Source organism: Schistocerca nitens, chromosome 3 (assembly GCF_023898315.1).
Source record: "Schistocerca nitens isolate TAMUIC-IGC-003100 chromosome 3, iqSchNite1.1, whole genome shotgun sequence".
In the NCBI taxonomy this organism is placed as follows: Eukaryota; Metazoa; Arthropoda; class Insecta; order Orthoptera; family Acrididae; genus Schistocerca; species Schistocerca nitens.
This window is the reverse complement of record NC_064616.1, coordinates 921,994,068-922,016,593: the sequence shown is the minus strand read 5'-3', so window position 1 is coordinate 922,016,593 and position 22,526 is coordinate 921,994,068. Positions and strand designations below refer to the sequence as shown.

The 22,526-nt window shown below is 38.9% G+C and overlaps 1 protein-coding gene across 1 annotated transcript in view; it reads left to right on the top strand.

Annotated features, from left to right (window-relative positions):
* LOC126248993 (transmembrane ascorbate-dependent reductase CYB561) overlaps positions 1-21,980 on the top strand; it is a 49,827-nt gene extending 27,847 nt beyond the window's left edge. The window contains exons 3-5 of the mRNA XM_049950568.1: positions 6,119-6,327; positions 9,379-9,539; positions 21,603-21,980. Coding sequence (XP_049806525.1) covers positions 6,119-6,327; positions 9,379-9,539; positions 21,603-21,762 — 530 coding nt within the window. The 3' untranslated portion in view covers positions 21,763-21,980. The remainder of the gene's footprint in view (positions 1-6,118; positions 6,328-9,378; positions 9,540-21,602) is intronic.
* The last annotated feature ends 546 nt before the right edge of the window (positions 21,981-22,526 follow it).

Sequence of the window (22,526 nt, the reverse complement as noted above, 5' to 3'; positions counted from 1 at the left end):
GGTCCCCTTAAAATGGGTCATGTGTGCACTACACATCAAAGGCTGCTGTGTAGGTAGCTAGCTCTGTGTGGGGTGTGCACAAGGGTTTCTTAGATTGGATGACTCTCCATCAAGTCCAGATGACAGCTGTAGGGGGCCCAGAGGTTTAAGGAATTCCCCCACAAGTGAGAGGATTAAAGTTCTTGTAGTTAACTGCTGAAGCATTCGCAACAAAGTGCCAGAGTTTGAAGCATTCCTGAAAAGCAGCGAAGCTCACATAATACTAAGTACAGGAAGCTGGTTGAAACCTGGAATTGATAGCTCTGAGATTTTGGGAGGAAATTCCTTTACATCGAAAGGATGGGCTAATGAGGACTGGAAGTGGTGTATGTGTCACAGTAAACAAGAAACTCAGATCCACCATGATAGAAATTGAAGCTGCATGAGCAATTGTTGGGCAAGATGCAATATCAGGGGTGGGCATAAAAAGGTAACTGGATCCTTGTATTGCCCACCAGACTCATCTTGTGGTGTAACCAATCAATGTCGTCAGTGGAGACTTAAATAATCCAATAATCAATTGGGGAAAATCAGTTTTGTTAATGGTGGGCGTGATGTAACATTTTGTGAAACATTACTAAATGCCTTCTCTGAAAACTCCCTAGAGTAGATTGTTAGGAACACCTACCTTATTATGAAAATATATTAGATCTAATGGCAACAAATAGACGTGACCTGTTTGAGGATGTCCACGTCGAAATTGGTGTCGGTAACAATGACATGATTGTGGCAGCAGTGATTACCAAAGTACAAAGGAAAATTAAATAAAGTAGGAGGTATATGTTCAGTAAACTAGATAAAAAAGGCAATAGGTATATATTAATGAGGAACTTGAAACTTTCAACACAGGACAGGTGCATGTAGAGGAACTATGGCTAAAATTTAAAAGGATAGTTGACCATGTACAGGATAGATACATGCCCAGTAGAACCATTGATGATGGGAAGATACCTACATGGTAGACAGTCTCTGCAGAGAACTGTCTAAAGGAAACAGACTACTGCATAATAGATGTAAAACAAAACTTACATCTATAGATAGAGGTGCTGAATGAAACACAATTGTCAAGAGACTAGTGTGTTAAGCCTTAGATCACTGTAGCAGAATATTGTCAAATGGACTTAAACAAAGAAATTACAGCCATATGTAAAGGCTGTTAGTGTTAGTGGCACTAAAGTAGGTGTGCAGTCCTTAGGGAATGAGATACAAACTGAAATTGAGGGTAGCTTAGCAAAAGCTGAAATGCTTAACTCAGTTTTCAAATGTTCCTTTACAAAGGGAAACCCAGGAGAACTACCCCATCATACCACTGAAAAGATGGGTGAAAAGTGTTACTGTCAGTGGTGATGAGAAACAGCTGAAATGATTAAAATTGAATGAAGCTCCAGGGAACAATGAAATCCCTGTCAGATTCTATCCTGAATTTGTGGCAAAGTTAGTCCCTCTAACTATACTGTATTATAGAGCCCTTAAACAAAAGTTGGGACCAGTAGTTGGAAGAAAGTACATGTCACAACTATTTACAAGAATAGTAGTAGACATGATCCCCAAAACTACTGCCCAATATCCTAGACGTCAATTTGTCACAGAATCTTTGAGCATATTCTGAGCTCAAAATAATGAGATATCAAACAGAATGATCTTCCCCATTCCAACCAGTGTGGATTCCAAAAATATTGATCATACGAAACCCAACTCACACTTGCCTACCTTAAGATACTGAATTTTTTTTTTTATAAAGACAGTTGTGTAGGTGGAGTATTTCTTGATTTATGAAAAGCATTTGACTCAGTACGTCATCTACACTTACGATCAAAATTATGATCATGTTCGGTATCAAGTGATTGGATTGAGGATTTTTTTGGTAGGGAGGAGTCGGCATGTTTTCGTGGCTGACTGGTCATCATATGTAGACGGAACTTCGGGCGTATCCCAGGAAAGTCTGCTGCGAGTCCCTTGCTGTTTATGTTGTGAATTACTGAGTTTATGGACAACATTAATAGTAACCTCAGACTTTTCTAGATGATGCAGTTAACTATAATGAAGTACTGTCAGCAAGAAGCTGCATAAATATTGTCAAATCTTGATAAGATTTGAATGTTGTGCAGATTTTGAACGTGCTTTAAATGTTCATAAACTCACAACTGTGTTTTCATGACATGAAAATTTATCTTAAGATGGTAATTTTAGTGAGACATAGTTAGAATTGGTCAAATCGTACAAATAATTAGGTGTAGTACTGTGTAGGGATGTGAAATGGAATGGTCACATAGATGTAAGTCATGAGTAAATCGGGGATTAGAATTCAGTTACTGGTAAAATATTGGGAAATACAATCGGTATACAATGGAGATTGCTTAAAAATAACTTGTGATCCATTCTAAAATATTGTTAGTGTTCGGGATTCATACCTGATAGAACTAGCAAGGGATATTGAATGCATGCTGAGGTCAGCACAAATGGTTGCTAGCTTGTTTGGCTGAACCATAAGCCTCTTGAAGATAGATGTAAACTGTCATAAGAAAGCCTACTTAAAAAGTTCCAATAACTGGCTTTAAATGATGTCTCTAGGAATGTACTAAAACCCATATGCAGTGCTCACATAGGGTGCTTGAGGAAAAGTTTACATTAATTACAGCACGCACAGAGGCATTTAAACAACCATTCATCACATGCTCCATACATGAATGGATACATGCAAGCATGCATGCACGCTCTCTCTCTCTCTCTCTCTCTCTCTCTCTCTCTCTCTCTCTCTCTCTCTCTCTAAAAGCCACATATTTAGAACCATGGGTTTCACTACTTTGCACATTACAATTTTGAGAGGAGATGGCAAAGACTTCAAATAGTGGCTTCCCAGTGAATGAGACAATGATCAGTTTGTTAGGATTCAGTTTGTGTGCATTACCCACAACTCCTTTCACTCAGCATGTCATACAGGCAACTTTCTGTACTAACTATAATGCAGTTCTCCCCCAGTAATTCATTGCAAACCACAAATTTATTAGTCAGAAAATATTTCTTCACAAAAAGAAATTACTTGAAATGATCTGAAGTGAGAACTTAAAACTGGTTTTTATTTTCTTTTTCATAATTTGATGCCTCCGGACATGTCACTCGCTCAGCAGCTGATGGTGTCAGCAGACAAAGGTTTTTAAATTTCATTAGCATCTTCTGAACCAAGGACTATTTTTACCATTTCTTTATACGTGGGCATTTACTGTGTTTCTGCTACTGTGTGTGATTCTTTTTGGCCTTTACAATAAGGTAAGATACCTTATACAATAAGGTAAGACATCCTGTACATGTGCTGATGTAGCACTAAGCTTCGCTTGTTTTCGTTTTGTTCGAACAACTGACAAAAATGATTCATATCTTTGCTTAAAAGAGAGGAATGTTTTCTTGACAAATGTTTCAATTTAATGGGAACTGCAGCAGCATTAGTTTTAACAGACAACACCACACCAAAGAAACCGATAAGAGTGATAATCATTACTGTATTGACTTTGAACAACGTTCTTTGGGTTCAATGGTTTCAGCAATTGCACTCAAGGTCAGATGACACCATACAATGAACTTATCCATATCGAAAAAAAGTTAAAGACTGTAATAGAAAATACTGGTGTAGCAATCGCAATATTCGTTAGTGCAGAGCACAGCTGTAATAAAACTGAACTGAAATGCTCTCTGAGAAGTCCAGAAAGTAATAACAATATTGTCAAACTTAAATACTGTATTGTTGTCTGACAATTTGTGGGTCCTTTGGAAGTGAACGAAAAGGTAAATAAAGTTTAAGAATTAGTTAAAAACTGGAACAAATATCGAACTAAGGCAATAAAAATGAGGGTGTAATACCCAGAATTTTAGGGAAAAATGTGGTATTACGTAGAACTCATATCTTAATGGCATAGCCAGTATACTGATACAGGCAGGAATAAAATCATCTTAAGCAAGGTATAACAATAATATTGAATAAATAAAATGTTTAGTTTGTGTGAAAATGTGTTATCAGCATGTATTAAATAAAGAATAAATAAGTACCTTTTTACTTAAAACTGAAAGAAATAATTCAATTTAAATTTCTTTTCAAACATAAAAATTTGTAGTGTCTAAAATAGACTTACCTTAATTTCTTACAGTAATATTTAAATGTTCAGATAACACCCTTCAGTTTGTGGTGGCACAACAGTGTGCCACAGCACACCAGTTGCAGAACACTGATGTAGACTATGCAATAAGTGAATTTTAAATATGGCTCCTTCCCCTTTATTTGCACTATAACTTTGTTGTTGGTCAGTTCCCATTTTACAGATAAGTTTTGCACAGGTAAAGAGAAGCATACCTCTTCCTTCATAAACATATCCAGAAGAGAACTAATTCAACCATTAGTCAGAGGCACAGTATTTGTTGCACTTTACAATGGTCTAATGTACAGTGACAAACATGGAAATAAGTGCACATAACAAAACTTGCTGTACAGTCACCAATCTAAATACACTGTGCAGAAATAATAGTGGTCAAATATTAATAATTTGAGGATTCACACACAATACATACATCTTAGACATGATGTCACAGCACAGATTTTAAGACATTTTGTGTTGTATACCTCGCTCAGGGTTCTCATTACATCATTGTTTGCCTGTTGCAGGCTTAAAGCTGCATAGATGTTCAGTGTTATTCCCAACAGCAAACTTTCACTTCGATACACACAGGAGTTAACATGTTGCCAGACAGACTGATGATTTTGGTGGAGGGGTGACTATTTAGACAGGTGTAAGAATATGGTGAGATTTATGAAACTCCTCAATGCTTTGAAAATAGTTAGTTTTGACTATTTTGCACAGACTCTAATACATCACTATTATATGGTATATGGTAAGTGTTGCAGGTTATTATATTATAAAAGTACATGGAACATTATTATTAATCTGCAGTGTGACATCCCCTATTTAAAAGTATGGCATCCAGCTTGAAATCAGTCTGTTATGATCCTAAGTTTCTCGATCATAGTGACTAAATTAATTAGTGAGAAATGTTTTCTGATTCAGAAAACATGGCAATAAAATACTTTTAAGTTAAGAATCTTACAGGCATTTGAAATTAGGATTCAAACTTTTAATGTCAGTTATTTCATATGTAAATTATTTTCAATTAATTTAAAATGTTTTCAAAAAACTGGAAATGTTTGCTTTCTAATGAGTGGTAACAATACCACCTATGATGCCTATTAGCTCAAAATGGTTTCTAATGAGATGACATTGTAATTTAGGTTAACCATAACTTTAAATTGCTCAGGCTTATACTAAAACCAATTGTAACCTTGTAATTAGGAAGGTAAAATAAAAAATTAACTATACATTCAAATGGAGTTTATCTTAAGTAACAATTTGATGTATGCCTCCATGTATTTCATATTGCGTGTGCAGCAATATTAAATGTAGAATAAGAGTGAAAACATTTTATTCATGGGAGCAGAACACACAGAAAATGGAGTAGTTTCCAACTTGCTATGTCTCAGACTGTTTTTGCATAATGTACCAAGCTTCATCAGAATAGATCCACTTAGTAGCAATGGCCAAGCAGTTCAGTACAGTCATGCCACTGTGCTCCACCAGAAAATGAGCAGAACAAAAGGAGATACATGCGATGTAAAGTTGTGGACTTCTGAAATAAGTTCATTTATTGGTTGTCACCTTAAGTGTTCAACCCTTTGGTGATCTAATGTCCATAGCAGTTTCTTCAACTATTTGAAACATTTCAGTGGGTAATTTACTGGAAGGCATTTCTAGACTCTAGTAGTGCACAAGAACATTTGTGCTGGTTGCACTTGTGAAAGGACTCGACTAGATCAGAAGACTGTAATGAAAAACAGTAGAATCGTAGCTTCATTCATACGATGAAACTTTAAATTTTCAGAATGAGTCTAGACTTCTGGAATGAATGGGAAGGAAAAAAAAAAGAGCTGAGCCTCTCTACTGTTGGATGATCTGTTAAGTGCAAATTGTATGGCATAAAACAATATTTATTAAGATGCAGTTTATGCATATGAATGTTATCCTTATTTTTTGTTTCACAGGTGTCATGGTGTATCGTGCTTATCCAAATTTCCGCAAGTACCACTTGAAGGTGACCCATGCTGTGATGCAGATAATTGCTTTTATATTATCTGTGATTGGCCTTCAGGCTGTCTTCGATTCACACAACCTTGCTACACCTCCAATTCCTAATATGTACTCACTTCACAGCTGGATTGGGTTGACAGCTGTTATACTATTTGCTTGCCAGGTATTAGAAAATAAACTTTTTGCGTAGAAGCATTTGTAGTGTTAACAGAGCTTAACTGTAACAAAACATTTGTCATAAGTTTTGCAAACTTCCACATTAAGTTCTAACTAGCACTTGTTGTTGTTACGCTTTTTTAAAAAAAAGTTCAGTGTTGTATTTGTGTGCTGAAGACTACTTGCAAGCTGCGTGCGAATTCAAACATGGACATAATGTTTTCAATCTTTTTTCTATAAAATTTGTGGAAGTTATGTTTGCTAAGTGTGTGTTAATCTTAGGAAAGTCAGTCAGTTGTGAAAAAGACTGAATGGTATTGATAAATGTCATTTTTCATTGTTCCCAGAGGCACAGAGTTATGCGCAAGAGCTTGATCTAGTGTAAGACAATGCAAAAGTGAAACTGTCAACAGATTACTGAACGATAAGAAAAACTAAATATCTTATTTTTAAATGAACAATATTGTCTTTCCACAATGAACATTTGAGATGTATCTTGTGTATGTTTGTGTTAGAAGAAATGTAGAATTGTTAAATTTTTGAATTCACAGGTAATTCACCTTGATAAGCAAGTCAAAGATAGTTATTAGAATTATTCCATTTGATATGACAATTTCTGGAATTCATAGGTGGTTCTTTCTTCACGTGCATGTCCCCTTTATCTTCATGCTAGTTTGTGAAACTATGCTAAGTGTTTAGTTATTAAAATAAACAATGTTTAACAAAGAATCCTCAGTTGAATCGCCTAAAGTGACTTCCACCATTCATATGTTATTTGTTCCTTTTGTTTTTGTTGCATGGAATGTAGTTGAATTAAATCAGGTGGTGCTGAAGAAATTGGATTAGTAAACGAGACACTCATAGTAGACGAGCTTCGCTATTTGGGAAGCAAAATAACTATGGTGGAAGTAGAGGATATAAAATGTAGAGTGGCAATGGCAAGGAAATTATTTCTGAAAAAGAGAATGCTACACTTTGTGTTAACAAATTTGTGTCAGGAAGTCTTTCCTGAATGTACTTGTATGGGGTGTATGCATGTATAGAAGTGAACATGGATGATAAACAGTTTAAGCAAGAAGGGAATAGAAGCTTTAGAAATGTGGTGCTACAGAAGAATGCTGAAGATTAGATGGGTAGATAATGTAACTAATGATCAGAATTCGGAGAAGAGGAATTTGTGGCACAACTTGACTACGAGGGATCAGTTGGCAGCACATGTTTAGAGGCATTAAGGGATGACCAATTTAATATTGTAGGGAAGTGTGGAGGGTGAAAATCAGAGGGAGGGAGAGATGAATACAGTAAGCAGATTCAGATGGATGCAAGTTAAAATAGTTACTTGGAGATGATGACGCTTGCACGGTATAGAGTAGCATGGAGATCTGCATCAACCTGTCTTTGGACTGACGACGACAACAACAACATATTGCTTGGGTGCATGGCTCATGTATTTCCCTTGGCTTGTTTCCTGTAGATTCTCCAACCATTTCCCTTTCCATGAATTGAAATCAACACACAGTTGTTCCTTTCCAGTCAGCTTTCTACATTGTAAACTTAAAGTAGATTGTATAAATCATCTTTGATGGACTAAATACATTGCTTCCTCTACTTCGTTGTTTAGATTAATACCTTCCTGCCTCAACTACCTGGTTTGATTTCTGTTGGAAATTGCTGTAGCAGTGTAATGGTGGTAAAGGAAGATCATGAACTGTGCTAATTCTAGAGTCCATTGTGGGACATTTATAAAAGCTTATTTTTTGGCTGTATAAATTACTAAAATAATAATGTTAATATCTCCACACAGCTGTATGCACAGTTTATTTTGATGTTCAGTTAAAGTGCAACCAATTGACGGGAAAGTCCCATCAGGTACCTCCAGAAAACAAAGTAGATATGTAATCACCCTCATTCCAGTTCTCACAATGTAAAATATAATTAATAAAGAACAAGCAAAAAACATACCATTGAAAGAATTTATACATATTATTTGCAACCATTGTTAATCAGTTGCTACTTAAATTATGCTTAATCATCTTTCTATGTCAGAACCACAACGGAGTCCAAATCCAAGGGCAGACTTGTTAATTAAGTAATATACTTAGTGCTGAAAACACATATACTGCGGACTGACACCCCCACACAGCCAGAACAGAAGTGAACTCCTGCATGAAAAGTGCCACTATTCATATTAACATCCTAGAATGCTGGTGTTAATGCCAACCTTGAATATTCAGACATCATGTTCATAAGATATTTAAATAACATTCCAGAACTGAGGAACACTACATAAAAAATTACTAGTGACCTGCAGGACACCAGCTAGCATTGTTAACCTCTACGCCACACTTCTTACTATAGAGCCCATGATAATATAGGTAAGAGAAACTTCCACTTTTTGCAACTGAGTTGTATTTTTGCATATCAGAACATAGGTGAAACATGTTTGATAGGCAAAAATAAAACATTAAATGGCAACAGTTTTTCTTACATGTATGATGCAGCACAATAAGAATTTTACTTGTAATTAAAGATAATGGGAAGTGATCTAAGCAACTAAATATCAGAACCTGTCAGTAAACACCAGTAACACTAAAACATCACAGAACTCTTAAGAGTTAACCTCTTTTTCTCTGAATCATCTGTGGATGTCATATTTGAGAGAATAAATCTTTTAAATTACGAATAAAGTTTCACTTTTGTATGATCATCTACTAATATTCAAGAAGCTATATTATACTATGGCATACTATATAAAGGGCTTGAGAGCAACGTACTTTTATGTATATGAGGTGACATTATCAAGTAAAGTATTGGACTGGTCCATTTTAACATACTGTTAGAAGTCTGCGTATAAGCTGTTTCATATGCTGGGGTTATGACAGCACAATGTATCTATACTGCACACTCTCCTTAGCAGTCAGAAGTTAATGATCTTGCTTAGTTTGTATTAAAAAAAAATTAAAAGCATTTGTATTAAAACATTAAGCTTATGTTTCTAAGCTTAACAACACAAACTATTAAAAAGCTTCCTACAAATAATTAACAAATTCTGTTTCAGTTTATAACTGGGTTCATCACATTTCTCTTCCCTGGCTTAAAAATATCACTGAGGTCGGCATATTTGCCTATACATGTATACTTTGGAAATATGGCCTTTGTATGTTCTGTCGCTGCTTCTCTTCTTGGTATGACTGAAAAGGCATTCTTCATGCAGACTCCGTAAGTAAAATTTTTGTACTGAATGTTTAGTAAATCATGATTTTTAAAAAACTGCATTTGCACACCAGGGAAAGAGCATGGTGACAGTAGCAGAAATTTATATTTTTGAGTTGGGAGTGTAAAGGTTCACTGGTTGGTCGGGCATGTGAAGAGCTTGTATTTGGGGTTAGTTTAAGACTGTCAGTCTTCATTCACAAAAGTTGATATCAGTGAAAAGTAGTTGATTGAGAAATTCATTAATAAAAATAATGTGCATATAATTTTGCTCTTTTAGTAGTCGGTGACTTGTCACTGTTACTGATGACTGAAGAAAAATATTGATTTATATAGAGCCATGGGAATTGAAAATGCAAGGAAGAAAAGTGGTGTGTAACTAAGTATTCCTGTTCTACATCTACACATGTACAGGACTACTCTGCAATTCTCATTTAAGTGCTTGGCAGAGGGTTCGTCGAAGCACAATCATCCTATCTCTCTACCATTCCACTCCCGAACAGCGCGCGGGAAAAATTAACACCTAAACCTTTCTGTTCGAGCTCTGATTTCTCTTATTTTATTTTGATGATCATTCCTACCTATGTAGGTTGGGCTCAACAAAATATTTTCGCATTCGGAAGCGGAAGTTGGTGACTGAAATTTTGTAAATAGATCTCACCGTGACGAAAAACGTCTTTGCTGTAATGACTTCCATCCCAATTCGCGTATCATATCTGCCACACTCTCCCCCCTATTAATTGATAATACAAAACGAGCTGCCCTGTTTTGCACTCTTTAGATGTCCTCCGTCAATCCCACCTCATAAGGATCCCACACCGCGCAGGAGTATTCTAACAGAGGACGAACGAGCGTAATGTAAGCTGTCTCTTTAGTGGACTTGTTGCATCTTCTAAGTGTCCTGCCAATGAAACGCAACCTTTGGCTCACCTTCCCCACAATATTATCTATGTGGTCTTTCCACCTGAAGTTGTTCGTAATTTTTACACCCAGGTACTTAGTTGAATTGACAGCCTTGAGAATTGTACTGTTTATCGAGTAATCGAATTGCAGCGGATTTCTTTTGGAACTTATGTGGATCACCTCACACTTTTCGTTATCTAGCGTCAACTGCCACCTGCCACACCGTACAGCAATCTTTTCTAAATCGCTTTGCAACTGATAGTGGTCTTCAGATGACCTTACTAGACGGTAAATTACAGCATCTGCGAACAACCTAGAACTGCTCAGATTGTCACCCAGGTCATTTATATAGATCAGGAACAGCAGAGGTCCCAGGACGCTTCCCTGGGGAACACCTGATATCACTTCAGTTTTACTCGATGATTTTCCGTCTATTACTACAAACTGCGACCTTCCTGACAGGAAATCACGAATCCAGTCGCACAACTGAGACGATACCCCATTGGCCCGCAGCTTGATTAGAAGTCGCTTGTGAGGAACGGTGTCAAAAGCTTTCCAGAAATCTAGAAATATGGAATCAACTTGAGATCCCCTGTCGATAGCGGCCATTACTTCGTGCGAATAAAGAGCCAGCTGCGTTGCACAAGAACGATATTTTCTGAAACCATGCTGATTACGTATCAATAGATCGTTCCCTTCGAGGTGATTCGTAATGTCTGAATACAGTATATGCTCAAAAACCCTACTGCAAACTGACGTCAATGATATAGGTCTGTAGTTAGACGGATTACTCCTACTACCCTTCTTAAACACTGGTGCGACTTGCCCAATTTTCCAATCTGTAGGTACAGATCCATCGGTGAGCGAGTGGTTGTATATGAGAGCTAAGTAGGGAGCTATTGTATCAGTGTAATCTGAAAGGAACCTAATCGGTATACGATCTGGACCTGAAGACTTGCCCGTATCAAGCGATTTGAGTTGCTTAGCAACCCCTAAGGTATCTACTTCTAAGAAACTCATACTAGCAGCTGTTCGTGTTTCAAATTCTGGAATATTCCATTCATCTTCCTTGGTGAAGGAATTTCGGAAAACTGCGTTCAATAACTCCGCTTTAGCGGCACTGTCGTCGGTGACAGTACCATCGGCACTGCGCAGCGAAGGTATTGACTGCGTCTTGCCGCTTGTGTACTTTACATACGACCAGAATTTCTTCAGATTTTCTACCAAATTTCGAGACAATGTTTCGTTGTGGAACCTATTAAAGGCATCTCGCATTGAAGTCCGTGCCAAATTTCGCGTGTCTGTAAATTTTAGCCAATCTTCGGGATTTCGCGTTCTTCTGAACTTCGCATGCTTTTTCCGTTGCCTCTACAACAGAGTTCAGAGCTGTTTTGTCTACCACTGGGGATCAGTTCCATCTCTTACCAATTTATGAGGTATGAATCTCTCAATTGCTGTTGCTACTATATCTTTGAATTTGAGCCACATCTCGTCTACATTTGCATAGTCCATTCGGAAGGAATGGAGATTGTCTCTTAGGAAGGCTTCTAGTGACACTTTATCCGCTTTTTTAAATAAAATTATTTTGCGTTTGTTTCTGGTGGATTTGGAAGAAACAGTATTGAGCATTGAGCCTAGCTACAACGACCTTGTGATCACTAATCCCTGTATCAGTCCTGATGCTCTCTGTCAGCTCTGGATTGTTTGTGGCTAAGAGGTCGTTGTGTTGTCACATGAAGACCTGTTGCTGTCACTAATTATTTTGTAAATATATTTTTAATTTGATTTATTATTTAACATTAGCTTTGCTATCAAATGGCACGTTAGTGGTGGGACATTAAAGTGTTACCCATACTGTGTATTCCCACAGGAAGTGCGTTGTTGTTGTTGTTGTTGTTGTTGTTGTTGTTATTGTTATTATTATTATTATTATTGTTATTATTGTTATTATTGTTATTATTATTTATTATTATTATATCCCCCCCCCCCCCCCTGCCAAGATAATCTAGTCTTCATAAAACGAAAACTGTAAATAACTGGAAATTTTCGGACTGCTTGCAGGAATTTTAACTCAAAAGTTCAGATCTTTTCCTGTTACGAAAAGAAAACTGAAAGATTAATACATTGTTTCTTTGATATCTATTGACACTATGGATAAAAAAGATTGTTAGCTTGGTTAATTTTCCACAGACACTGAAGCAGATAATTTGTTGCTTGAACACTCCTTTATAATGCACGACTGATGGTGTGGCTTAAGTTACTGGAATGGTATGATTACTGTCTCTTGAGACGAGATGAATGTGTTAGGAATACTAATAAAGGGTATTAAAGGGGGTGGGTGAACATAGTGTCTGCAACCCTTCTTGTCATTATGCAACTATATTTGCACATCCAAAATTGAAATGACCCCTCAAAGCACAATGTGCAAAAGCTGTATTACATCATTCACAATTAGACAAGATACATTCTTCTTAAGTATGAAAGCATACCACATCTTTTGTAAAAGCTTTAATGCAAGTTCACATAAATTTTGAAGAAGTTTTACCCCTTAGTTTTATCAAATGTCATGAGATGTAAATGGGTTGTGGTATACTAAATAAATTAATTATGCTTGTAATTTTCTTTTCAGTTTGTGTATTCAATATTTATCACTTTCAGAAAATGCAATATGTTTCATTTTTATTATAAATAAATATATTTAGCTGACAGTGGTTTAAAAAGTCACTATTTTACATGCTCGTGCAGCTGCAGATAGTTCATTCTGTCCAGACAAATCAATGTATGAGTATTGTTATTGCTTTATCCAATGAGGAAAAGCATTCTGATCATTGTTTCAACTGTAATACTCAGGTTGTTGCTGTTGCTGCTGCTTTGTTTATTTAAAATGAACTGAGCTGACAGGAGACGATATTCAAAACAATATATCCTGTACCACAAATTGTCCATTGGTCACAACAGTAAAAGGAATGAGGCAGTAACACTCTGAAGAATCTTACACGTATGAAGAAATAGCAGAGGGGTTGGATGGAGGCACTACAAAGTCGGGTTGAGAAAAGTCCGTGAACGGTATGAAGAAACTGAGTTAACAAAATCTGCTCTAAGAACTGTCAGAAAAGCAATCTTGACTGATCAAAATGTGTAGCTTGTGTTCTCCCTGATCTCAACATAATTGAGAACTTTGAGTAAAGGCTGAAAAACATAGTTACATGATGGAATCCCAGTAAAGAGGGAAATGATACAGTAATTGCTCACTTCAGGGTTCATAGTTATCGATCAAGATCATCTTGGACACCTGGTAGACTTGATACTGAGTGGAATTGAGGCAATGACTAAATCTAAAGGTTATCCCATGAAATGCAAGGAAACATTGCAATAACTTTGGTACCAAATAATTTTTAACTTTCTGAAATTGTTAGGTCATGAGTATTTTGTTTAATTGTAATTAGGTTTAATTAATTTTTTATATTTTATCTCAATTTTTCAAACAGCAGACATTAGATCATGTTCCCTTAAATTTTGTTAAAATTTATGGGTCTTTCAACTAAAATAAACCACTGTATACATTATTCACTGAATCTCCAGTGTCCTGAAATCTCACTGTTGTATGTAAACACACGATAGACCATTCATAAGTGCAGGTGGGTTTGTTTTGTGCAGAGCGTTCCAAACTAGCACCACTAGAATACCACCCATACTTGATGCCTAAACAAATACCAAAAGTGTGGCAAATCTTGTTTGTAGGCTCAGTTCTTGAGGGGTAAATGTGTTCGCTGCTTGTTATATAACTATCACTTCAAAATTACTAAGCAATGAACTGTAAAAGACTTGAAAACTAAGCTACTACTCAAAATTGCATCTCGGGGTCACCACTACTCGGCGGGTTCGTGCTTGGCTAACACGGGGCCCCAACCTTTGCAGCATCTCTCTTCCCCTCCGTGCTGCATGTCTATCCTCTTGCTATTCTTTCTCCCCTCCCTTGGGAACATGTTTGGGTTGTTTTTTGGGAATGTTCTGCATTGTCTGTAGCCGACATAAGAACAATCTCACCCCTGGTTTTTGCTCCCTTTTAATTTTTTACCTTCTCCTAGCCTTCCTCCACTTCAGTGTTTGAAGTTCCTCTTTTTCTTCCTCCGTGCGATTCTGAAGGCCAGGCAACATGTCTGACACATAACAGGTGACTGGGTAACATTTTCCAGCCTTGGGTCACATGCACCCCCTGGTAAAGGCCAGGTCCAGGGAGAGCTGATTGCCTGAGCTTCCAAAATTGCCGATGATCCCTCTGTAAGATGTTTGGGAGGTGTGACATGAAGTATGAACAATCACTTACAGCAGGTGTGCCCCCTTGTGAAGGGGGCCCCCAGTTGAAAGGAACACACCATCAGAAATGCTGGCAATTGTGATTTTCTGGCAATAAGCCAATCATCTTCACAGTTAGTCTACAAAATGTAAACGAAATGGGATAACTATTCAGACCCTTCCAGCTGCACAGATATACCTCGTGGTTTCATGTACTGAAGACAGTCAATTGTGATGGTAAATCAGTTTATTATTTGGAAAGGTGTCTATGCAATTGCCAGCCCTGTGAAATCCTGCTCTCGTTCACAGAATGGAACTTTGCTTTTGGAAACTACTTCTGATTCTCAGGCACAACTGCTTGCCGCTTCGCTGCTCAACGGTCCGAGGCCGAAATCCAAAGATACCTCTCTGGTGAGGGTGTCATTGGCATCCATCAGGTGATGGAAAAAAGGTAGATGACTCCATAGTGCCCACACACTTTTTTTTTAATACAGTGCTGCTTCCAGAATGAGATTTTCACTCTGCAGCAGTGTGTGCGCTGATACAAAACTTCCTAGCAGATTAAAACTGTGTGTCAGATCGAGACTCAAACTCGGTATCTTTGCCTTTCATGGGCAAGTGCTCTGCTGACTGAACTACCCAAGCATGACTCGTCCCCACAGCTTCATTTCTGCCAGTAGCTCGTCTCATACCTTCCAAACCTCGCAGACGTTCTTCTGCAAACCTTGCAGAACTAGCACTCCAGGAAGAAAGGATATTGTGGAGACATGGCTTAGCCACAGCTTGGGGGATGTTTCCAGAATGAGATTTTCACTCTGCAGCAAAGTACATTTTGATAGGGCACTTGCCCACGAAAGGCAAAGGTCCCGAGTTTGAGTCTCGGTCCGGCACACAGTTTTAATCTGCCAGGAAGTTTGAGTGGTGCTTCTGTCAAAGATCAAAGCAGGCTATGAAGTTGTCACAGTCCACCCGTACATTCTGAACCCAATGTGCTGCTACCAGTGCAGTCATTTCAGCCATACTTGAATGTCTAGTTGGCACCTGGCCAAATCTGTAACCTGTGGTAGGGGCGTGCAAGAGTTAGATTGTCCACCTCCTCTTACCCGATGTATCAACTGCAGTGCTGACCATGCTGCTGCCTCTAAAGATTTTCTCATGCATCTCAATGAATGAATGAATGAATGAATGAATGAATGGGCTGTCCAAGAGATCTGGGTAAAGGAAAAAAATTTCTTACCCGGTCACTTGCAAGTTATTGGCTAGTCGCAAACCCTGCATTCTACCATCTGGCACTTAAAGTACTGTTCTTGTTACATCTCACTCTATGAAGGACATGGCCACGCAGACATCAGACATCAAATTCAGCTCAGAGGATGTGAAAGGATGTGAAATCGTCCAGTGTCATGGTAGCATCACAGTTCCCTCATCCCGCTGTGCAGAAAAGGCCATCAAACTCTAGTCACAAGGGGTGAGGTCATCTGCTACACAAACAGCATGCCAGAAAGGACAAGAGCAGTAGTCCCGTGAAGACTTCCTACGTTCCTCCAGCCAGCCAACCAACCAACACCTGAGTCTTCCTCTGCTTACCCGAAAGGATCAAAGTAGTCCAACAAAGGCAAATGGTCTTCTCCGTCGCTGGCTCAAAGATCCTTTCTGACCGTGTCGCCACGGGGTACCTTTGCCCAGCCAACTTCCATGTTGCTGGTGTGCACAACCAACCATTTTTCTACATTGGTCTTAGTGAGACCGACAGAACAAGACAGCCGGTGTTTCTGTGGGCCTCAAGGAGTAGGATGCTCCTGCCTCTGTGCCCTGTAGCAGTGTCATCACAGGCTGGGTCTCGGCAGCCTCTGATCTGACACTCCTCCATTTTTCTCATCATGACTCTCCTCCAATGGAACATTCGTGGCCTTTGATCCAACAGAGGATTTACAGTTGCTTTTAGAATCGCAGCATCCACTTGTACTCTGCTTTTAGGAAATAAAATTGTATCCTCACAACCACTTGAAGCTTTTGCATTTCTTCCCAGTCTGTTTTGACATTCTCTTCCCCCCCCCCCCCCCCCCTGAGGTCAGCATTCAGTCTCGTGGGGGTCATGCTGCTCATACAGGGTAATGTTCATAGTCAGCCCATCTCCTTGACTACCCACCTTAAAGCTGTTGCAGTCTGCCTTTTCTTTCTCACTGGACCTTCCCCTTTTGTCCCATTTATATCTCTCCATCATTTGATGTCACCAGGCAAACTTCCTCCAGCTTAATGGGCAGCTACCTCACCCATTTCTGCCGCTTGGTGACTGTAATGTGCACCATTCCCTTAGGAGTTATTACAGAACCTGTCCAAGAGGTGCTCTCTTGGCTGACCTTCTTAATGAACTTAACGTCTTCTGCCTTAACACAGGAGCACCCACATTCCTTTCAGACCCCTTGCACACGTATTCCCATCTGTACCTAACCTTCTGCACTGCCCAGCTTGCCCGTCGTCTCGAGTGGTCTGGTCTGACACATACTCGAGCAACCATTTCCCATGTGCTATCTGTTTGCCGACTTGTACCCCACCTGCGTGCACACCCAACTGACAGCTTACTAAGGCCAACTGGTGGGTTTACTCCTCCCTGGCAACCTTGGATGTCCAAGATTTCCCCAGCTGTGATGAAGAGATGGAATATCTTACAAACGTTACCCTTACCACTGCAGAACATTCCATTCCTTGCACTTCCTCTTCAACAAGCCATAGCCCAGTCCCTTGGTGGACTAAAGCTTGCTGTGATGCAACCTGCAATCATTATAAACAGATGGGTGCACAGTGTCGTCGTATCCTTCGTGATAGCAAAAAAGCTGGCTAGATTTCATTCACTAGTTCTTTTAACTGTTCCAACCCCCCCCCCCCCCTTCCTGTCATGTGGGCTAACCTCTGATGGCTCTCTTGGACCAAGATGCATTCCCCAATTTCCAGTCTGACAGTAGCAGACGGTCATTGTGGACCCTATTGCTATGTCAACATTTCGGGCTCCCATTTTGTGGAAATTTGGAGCTCTTCCCATCATCACCCTGCCTTCCACCATTGGGAATGAGCAGAGGCGGCTCAGGCAATACCCTCCTCCTCTCAGAATTGAGTGCTACAATGCTGCCTTTACTGTGAGGGAGCTAGATCATGCTCTCACTTCATCCTGGTCCTCTGCTCCATGACCAGATGCTGTTAACATTCACATGTTGCAGCACCTTTCTCTTGCGGGCAAGCACTTTATCCTTCATACATACAATCGCATCTGGGAAGAGGGCCCATATCTGAGATGATGGCATGAAGTCACTGTCATATCCAGTAAGGACAAAAACCTTCCTTCCAGCTACCACCCCATCTCTCTCACCAGCTGTGTTTGGAAGGTGGATTCATGCCCGGCTGGTATTGTGGCCAAAGTCTCACAATTTACTAACCACTGCATAGTATAGAATGAGAGCGCACTGTTCTGCTGTTCAATATCTCGTTCCTTTGTCAACCCAGGTCATGAATCGTCTTTTGTGGAAATCCCAGACTGTGGCAGTGTTCTTTTATTTGGAGAAAGCCTAGGACACCCACTGGAGGACTGGTATCCTCCATACTGTCTACACGTGGGGCTTCTGTGGCCACCTGCCCTGTTTCCTTGAGGAATTTTTAAAAGGCAGAGTTTTCAGGGCCCATGTGGGTTCTGCCTTGTCAGACACCTTCATCCAGGAAAATGCTGTGCCTTAGGGTTCTGGCCTGAGCATCATACACTTCGCTATCACCATTAACTCTATAGTGGCCTGTGTCTCACCAGACATCTCCGGCTCCCTTTTTGTTGACAATTTTGCCATCTATTGCAGTTATCCACAGATATCTCATTGAGCGCGCCTTCAGCAATGTGTCGATTGTCTTTACTCATCGAGCATTGACAATGGCTTTAGTTTTTTCCACTGTCGAAACCCTGTGTGTTAATTTCTGGCGGCACATGTGGTTTCTCCCACCACCTTTACGTCTTGGGCCTGTTGGTCTTTCGTTCATTGAAACTACGAAATTCGTGGGGCTCATGCTTGATAGGAAACTTCCTTGGTCATCCCATGTGCGCATTCCCTCAACATCTTGTGTGTTGTCAATTATGCTTCCTGGGGTGCAGATTGCGTCACCCTCCTCAGTTTGTACCAGTCCCTTGTCCGTTCAAAACTACGCTATGGGTGCTTTGTTTATGCATCTGCACATATGTCCCTCTTCCGCTGTCCCTATACTATCCACCATTGTGGCATCCATTTGGTCACTGACACCTTCTACACTAATGTGGCTGAGCGTATGTATGCAGAAGCTGCTGAACTACCACTGTCCTACTGCAGTGACTGTCTCCACAGGAGGTTTGCGTGCCATTTGTCTGCCATGTGTGGCCACCCAACCTATTCTTCCTTCTTTGATGACTCCTTTGATCTCCTGTATTGGGTGCATCCATTTTGTCTGTTACCTCCTGGAGTTTGCTTTCGATTCTCGCACAGAGTACATCTGACTACGCAGGCTTTTCAATTGTGTCCTCTGCTCACTCTCTCAGCACCCTTCAAAGCCTCTGTGTGCTATGCACTGCCCATCCCTTAGTGCAATGGGTCCAGGAAAGCTGTCACTTGCTAACTCGTGCAGTTTTAGAAATTATGCTTGAAAAACAAGAACCATGAATGACTCACAAATGAAATGCACAGTTAGCACTTGCAACAGTCTTAACCAGACTGTGCTTGAAATGTCGCCATCACTACACCAAACAGGGTTCAGCGACAAGTGTCAGACTTCAATGTTCAGAGTGTGCTGGAAGATGAGTTTTGGCAACTACACTTCTCATTATCTCATGCTGGTTAGAGTATCGGAGGTTGTGAAGATAAGGCACAAGAGGCAGTGCAGAGATTTTTGCCATTTGCCTATTGACCTGTGAGGCAGGTTAACTTCATAAAAAAGTGACTAGTGCAAAGCATCCTTCTGCAGAATGTGTGAATTAGGAAGCAGTTTGCAGTCCATGCCCCAATATGTTTAAACTACAGTGAGTGCTGGTTTACTTTTACCCCGACTACTCAGGTATCCATACATAGTCATTGTGTGGAGTCAAAAGAATAATGAAAGTGAGGCTTCTGATAAAAAGCAAACTGCAGATCGTGAAAGTGCAAAACATTTTTTTCAGCAGTTTGTGTTGTATTCTGCATCCATGCTTAGTAATGGAAAGGCAGGCTGAAACGTGCTGTGTGAATTAACTTCCATTATCAAAGTTGCAATTTTGGCATTGACTTGTTACACACAAATCATTCAATACAGTACTTGGTTCTTTTTTTTTTTCCCCTAGAGAATGGAACAAATTGTCATGTACAGTTTTGAAGCAGTTATCAAGAACTGCATCATGTCCTCAAGAAATTAAAAATTTAATAGAATCCTGCATTTGGATTTGCATTCTTAGTGTGGGCATAGGATGTGACATTATTTTTAAGAGGATAAGGTTCAATATACCAGATGCACGATACTAAATCTTAATTGTGGCTTAACAAAACAAAAACTGTAATATCAAATTGTCTGGCAAGTCATTGTAATCATTTCCCTTATGATACACGAGACACATTGTGGATACCAAATAATATATATTGATAAGTAACTTTAGAATTGTCACAACAAATTGAAATGTTATTAAAAACAGTTGTGTGCTGTATAAGTGGTGGTCTTAATTGCATGCATTAACTAGACATTTGCGTATTTGTTACTTCTTCTAACTGAAATCCTTTTATATGAAAGGCATTGGTGTCTTCAGTCTGTTATTTACGTTTAATACATATTAATGCAAAACTTCTGTTATCTCAGTTTATAATAAAATATTTTCTTTGAGCATGTTGTGAATTTGGACCACAATTAAAATGCAGTGTCTCGTTTATATTAATTATAATAACATATCTGGTTTCACTGGTTTACTTCATCATTTTTCCATTTAGTTTTGAACATTTGTGTTTTTCAGTTCAGTGACCTCACTTTAAATACCTTCAGTGATGCTAAGTTAAGTTTCCTACCCTGGAAAGATTATGGTCTGCAGATGTGAAAAGAATTAGCACAACTCAGTTATAGGTAGTATTATGGCATAGTTGTATAATTATATTAAATGCAGTGACACACTTCAGAAATTGTGCTTCTACAGGCAGAGAAGTTTATCAGAGATTTTAATGGCATCCTAAGGAGGCAAATTTCTGTGCATATCCACAAGAGCAAAATGACTGTTGGAGGTAAAAATAAGAGGACAAGACAACCAGTCACACAAATAAATACTAACTCGAAAGGTAGAGGTATTTCTTAACAATATGGAACGTATGTCCAGTGCATTCAGATCCCTGAGCTGTGTGTATACATCCAAAGTAAAGGCACCAACACTCCTTTACGTTACACTGCACTGTAGAATGAATTTCAACCTAGTTGATACTTCACTGCTTGGTCCTGCATACCAGCCCGCTCATTTAGAAAGTATTGAACTTTCTCCTTCAGTTACTAAGTATAGTTTCATGGAAGTAAGATACATATTTTACTATATAAGGTGGCCTGTTTGATACAGGTGAAGGGTATATCTCATTTGTTCCAGTGAACTTAGTTGATCTGCTTTTGTCTCCTAACTTGAGAGAGAATTGTTTATTTTTCAGTTTTCATGCACTGAGATACCTGAATGTAAGACTACCATGTACTTAATATTCTCCCTCCAAAGTGTTAGTAGTTTTGTGCCAAGAAATTGTGATGTAGTCTTGAGTATCCAGAGTATCTCATACCTGCAAGTAGTAAAATTATGACCATTACTGCTTGAATTTTTTTCAATTCAGTAGTCTTGAAATAACAAAAGTACTCTAATTACCGCATTTTTCATTCCAGGAAATACAGTGACTTGACATCTGAAACATTATTAATTAACTTCATCGGTGTTGCTGTTGTGGTGTTTGCATGCCTGGTAATGTTTATTTTGACAGAGTCAAAATACAAACGCCAGCCACGACCTGAAGATGAAATACTTCTTGGCGGAGGTTATGAATAATCTGCAGTAAACATTTTCGTGGTTGGCCTAAACCTTGTGATATTTTCTGTTATGTAATTTTAAACGTACAGTGCTTGCTGTTGCATTCCATGTACTTAAGTTATTACTTTTTATATGTCTTTACCTCATTTTTATTTGTGTACTTTTTGACTATTGTATAACAAATAGTATGAAAGTATAATACAGATGTTAGTCCTGTTTAGTTCTGTATAAACATTAAAGCAGAAATAAAACAGAGATAAAATGCTGTAGAGAAGTTTTGTTGGACATGTAGTGCTCAGAATACAGTAGTTTTAAAAATGCAAAATTGCTAAAATAACTGGCTGAATAATAGACCATGTGTGAAACTACAGTTCCAATTGCAGAATTAATTCAAATTTAGATCATGCTTGAAACATGATTGCAGAAGACCCAATCAACCATTGCCTAAAAGGAGTTGTTGCAGATCTGGTGAGGCTGCATATTATTAAGAGAGATGCATTATTCACTACTGTTGGCAAATTCCAATGAAACTGTTATGTTAAAGTGCACATGTGTATTTAGACATATGCTTGCTCTCTCTCTCTCTCTCTCTCTCTCTCTCTCTCTCTCTCTCTCTCTCTCTCTCTCGTAAAAATTCCTGTAGTGTTATAGCAGCACTTTTTTAGACTGAATTCAGCTGATAAATATTTTTGCTGAGGTAAGTGTGTCTAACAAAGGAACAAAACTGAGGTATTAGAGACAGTTAGTGAACTGTTTGTTGATGTTGACTTTGACATTGTTGG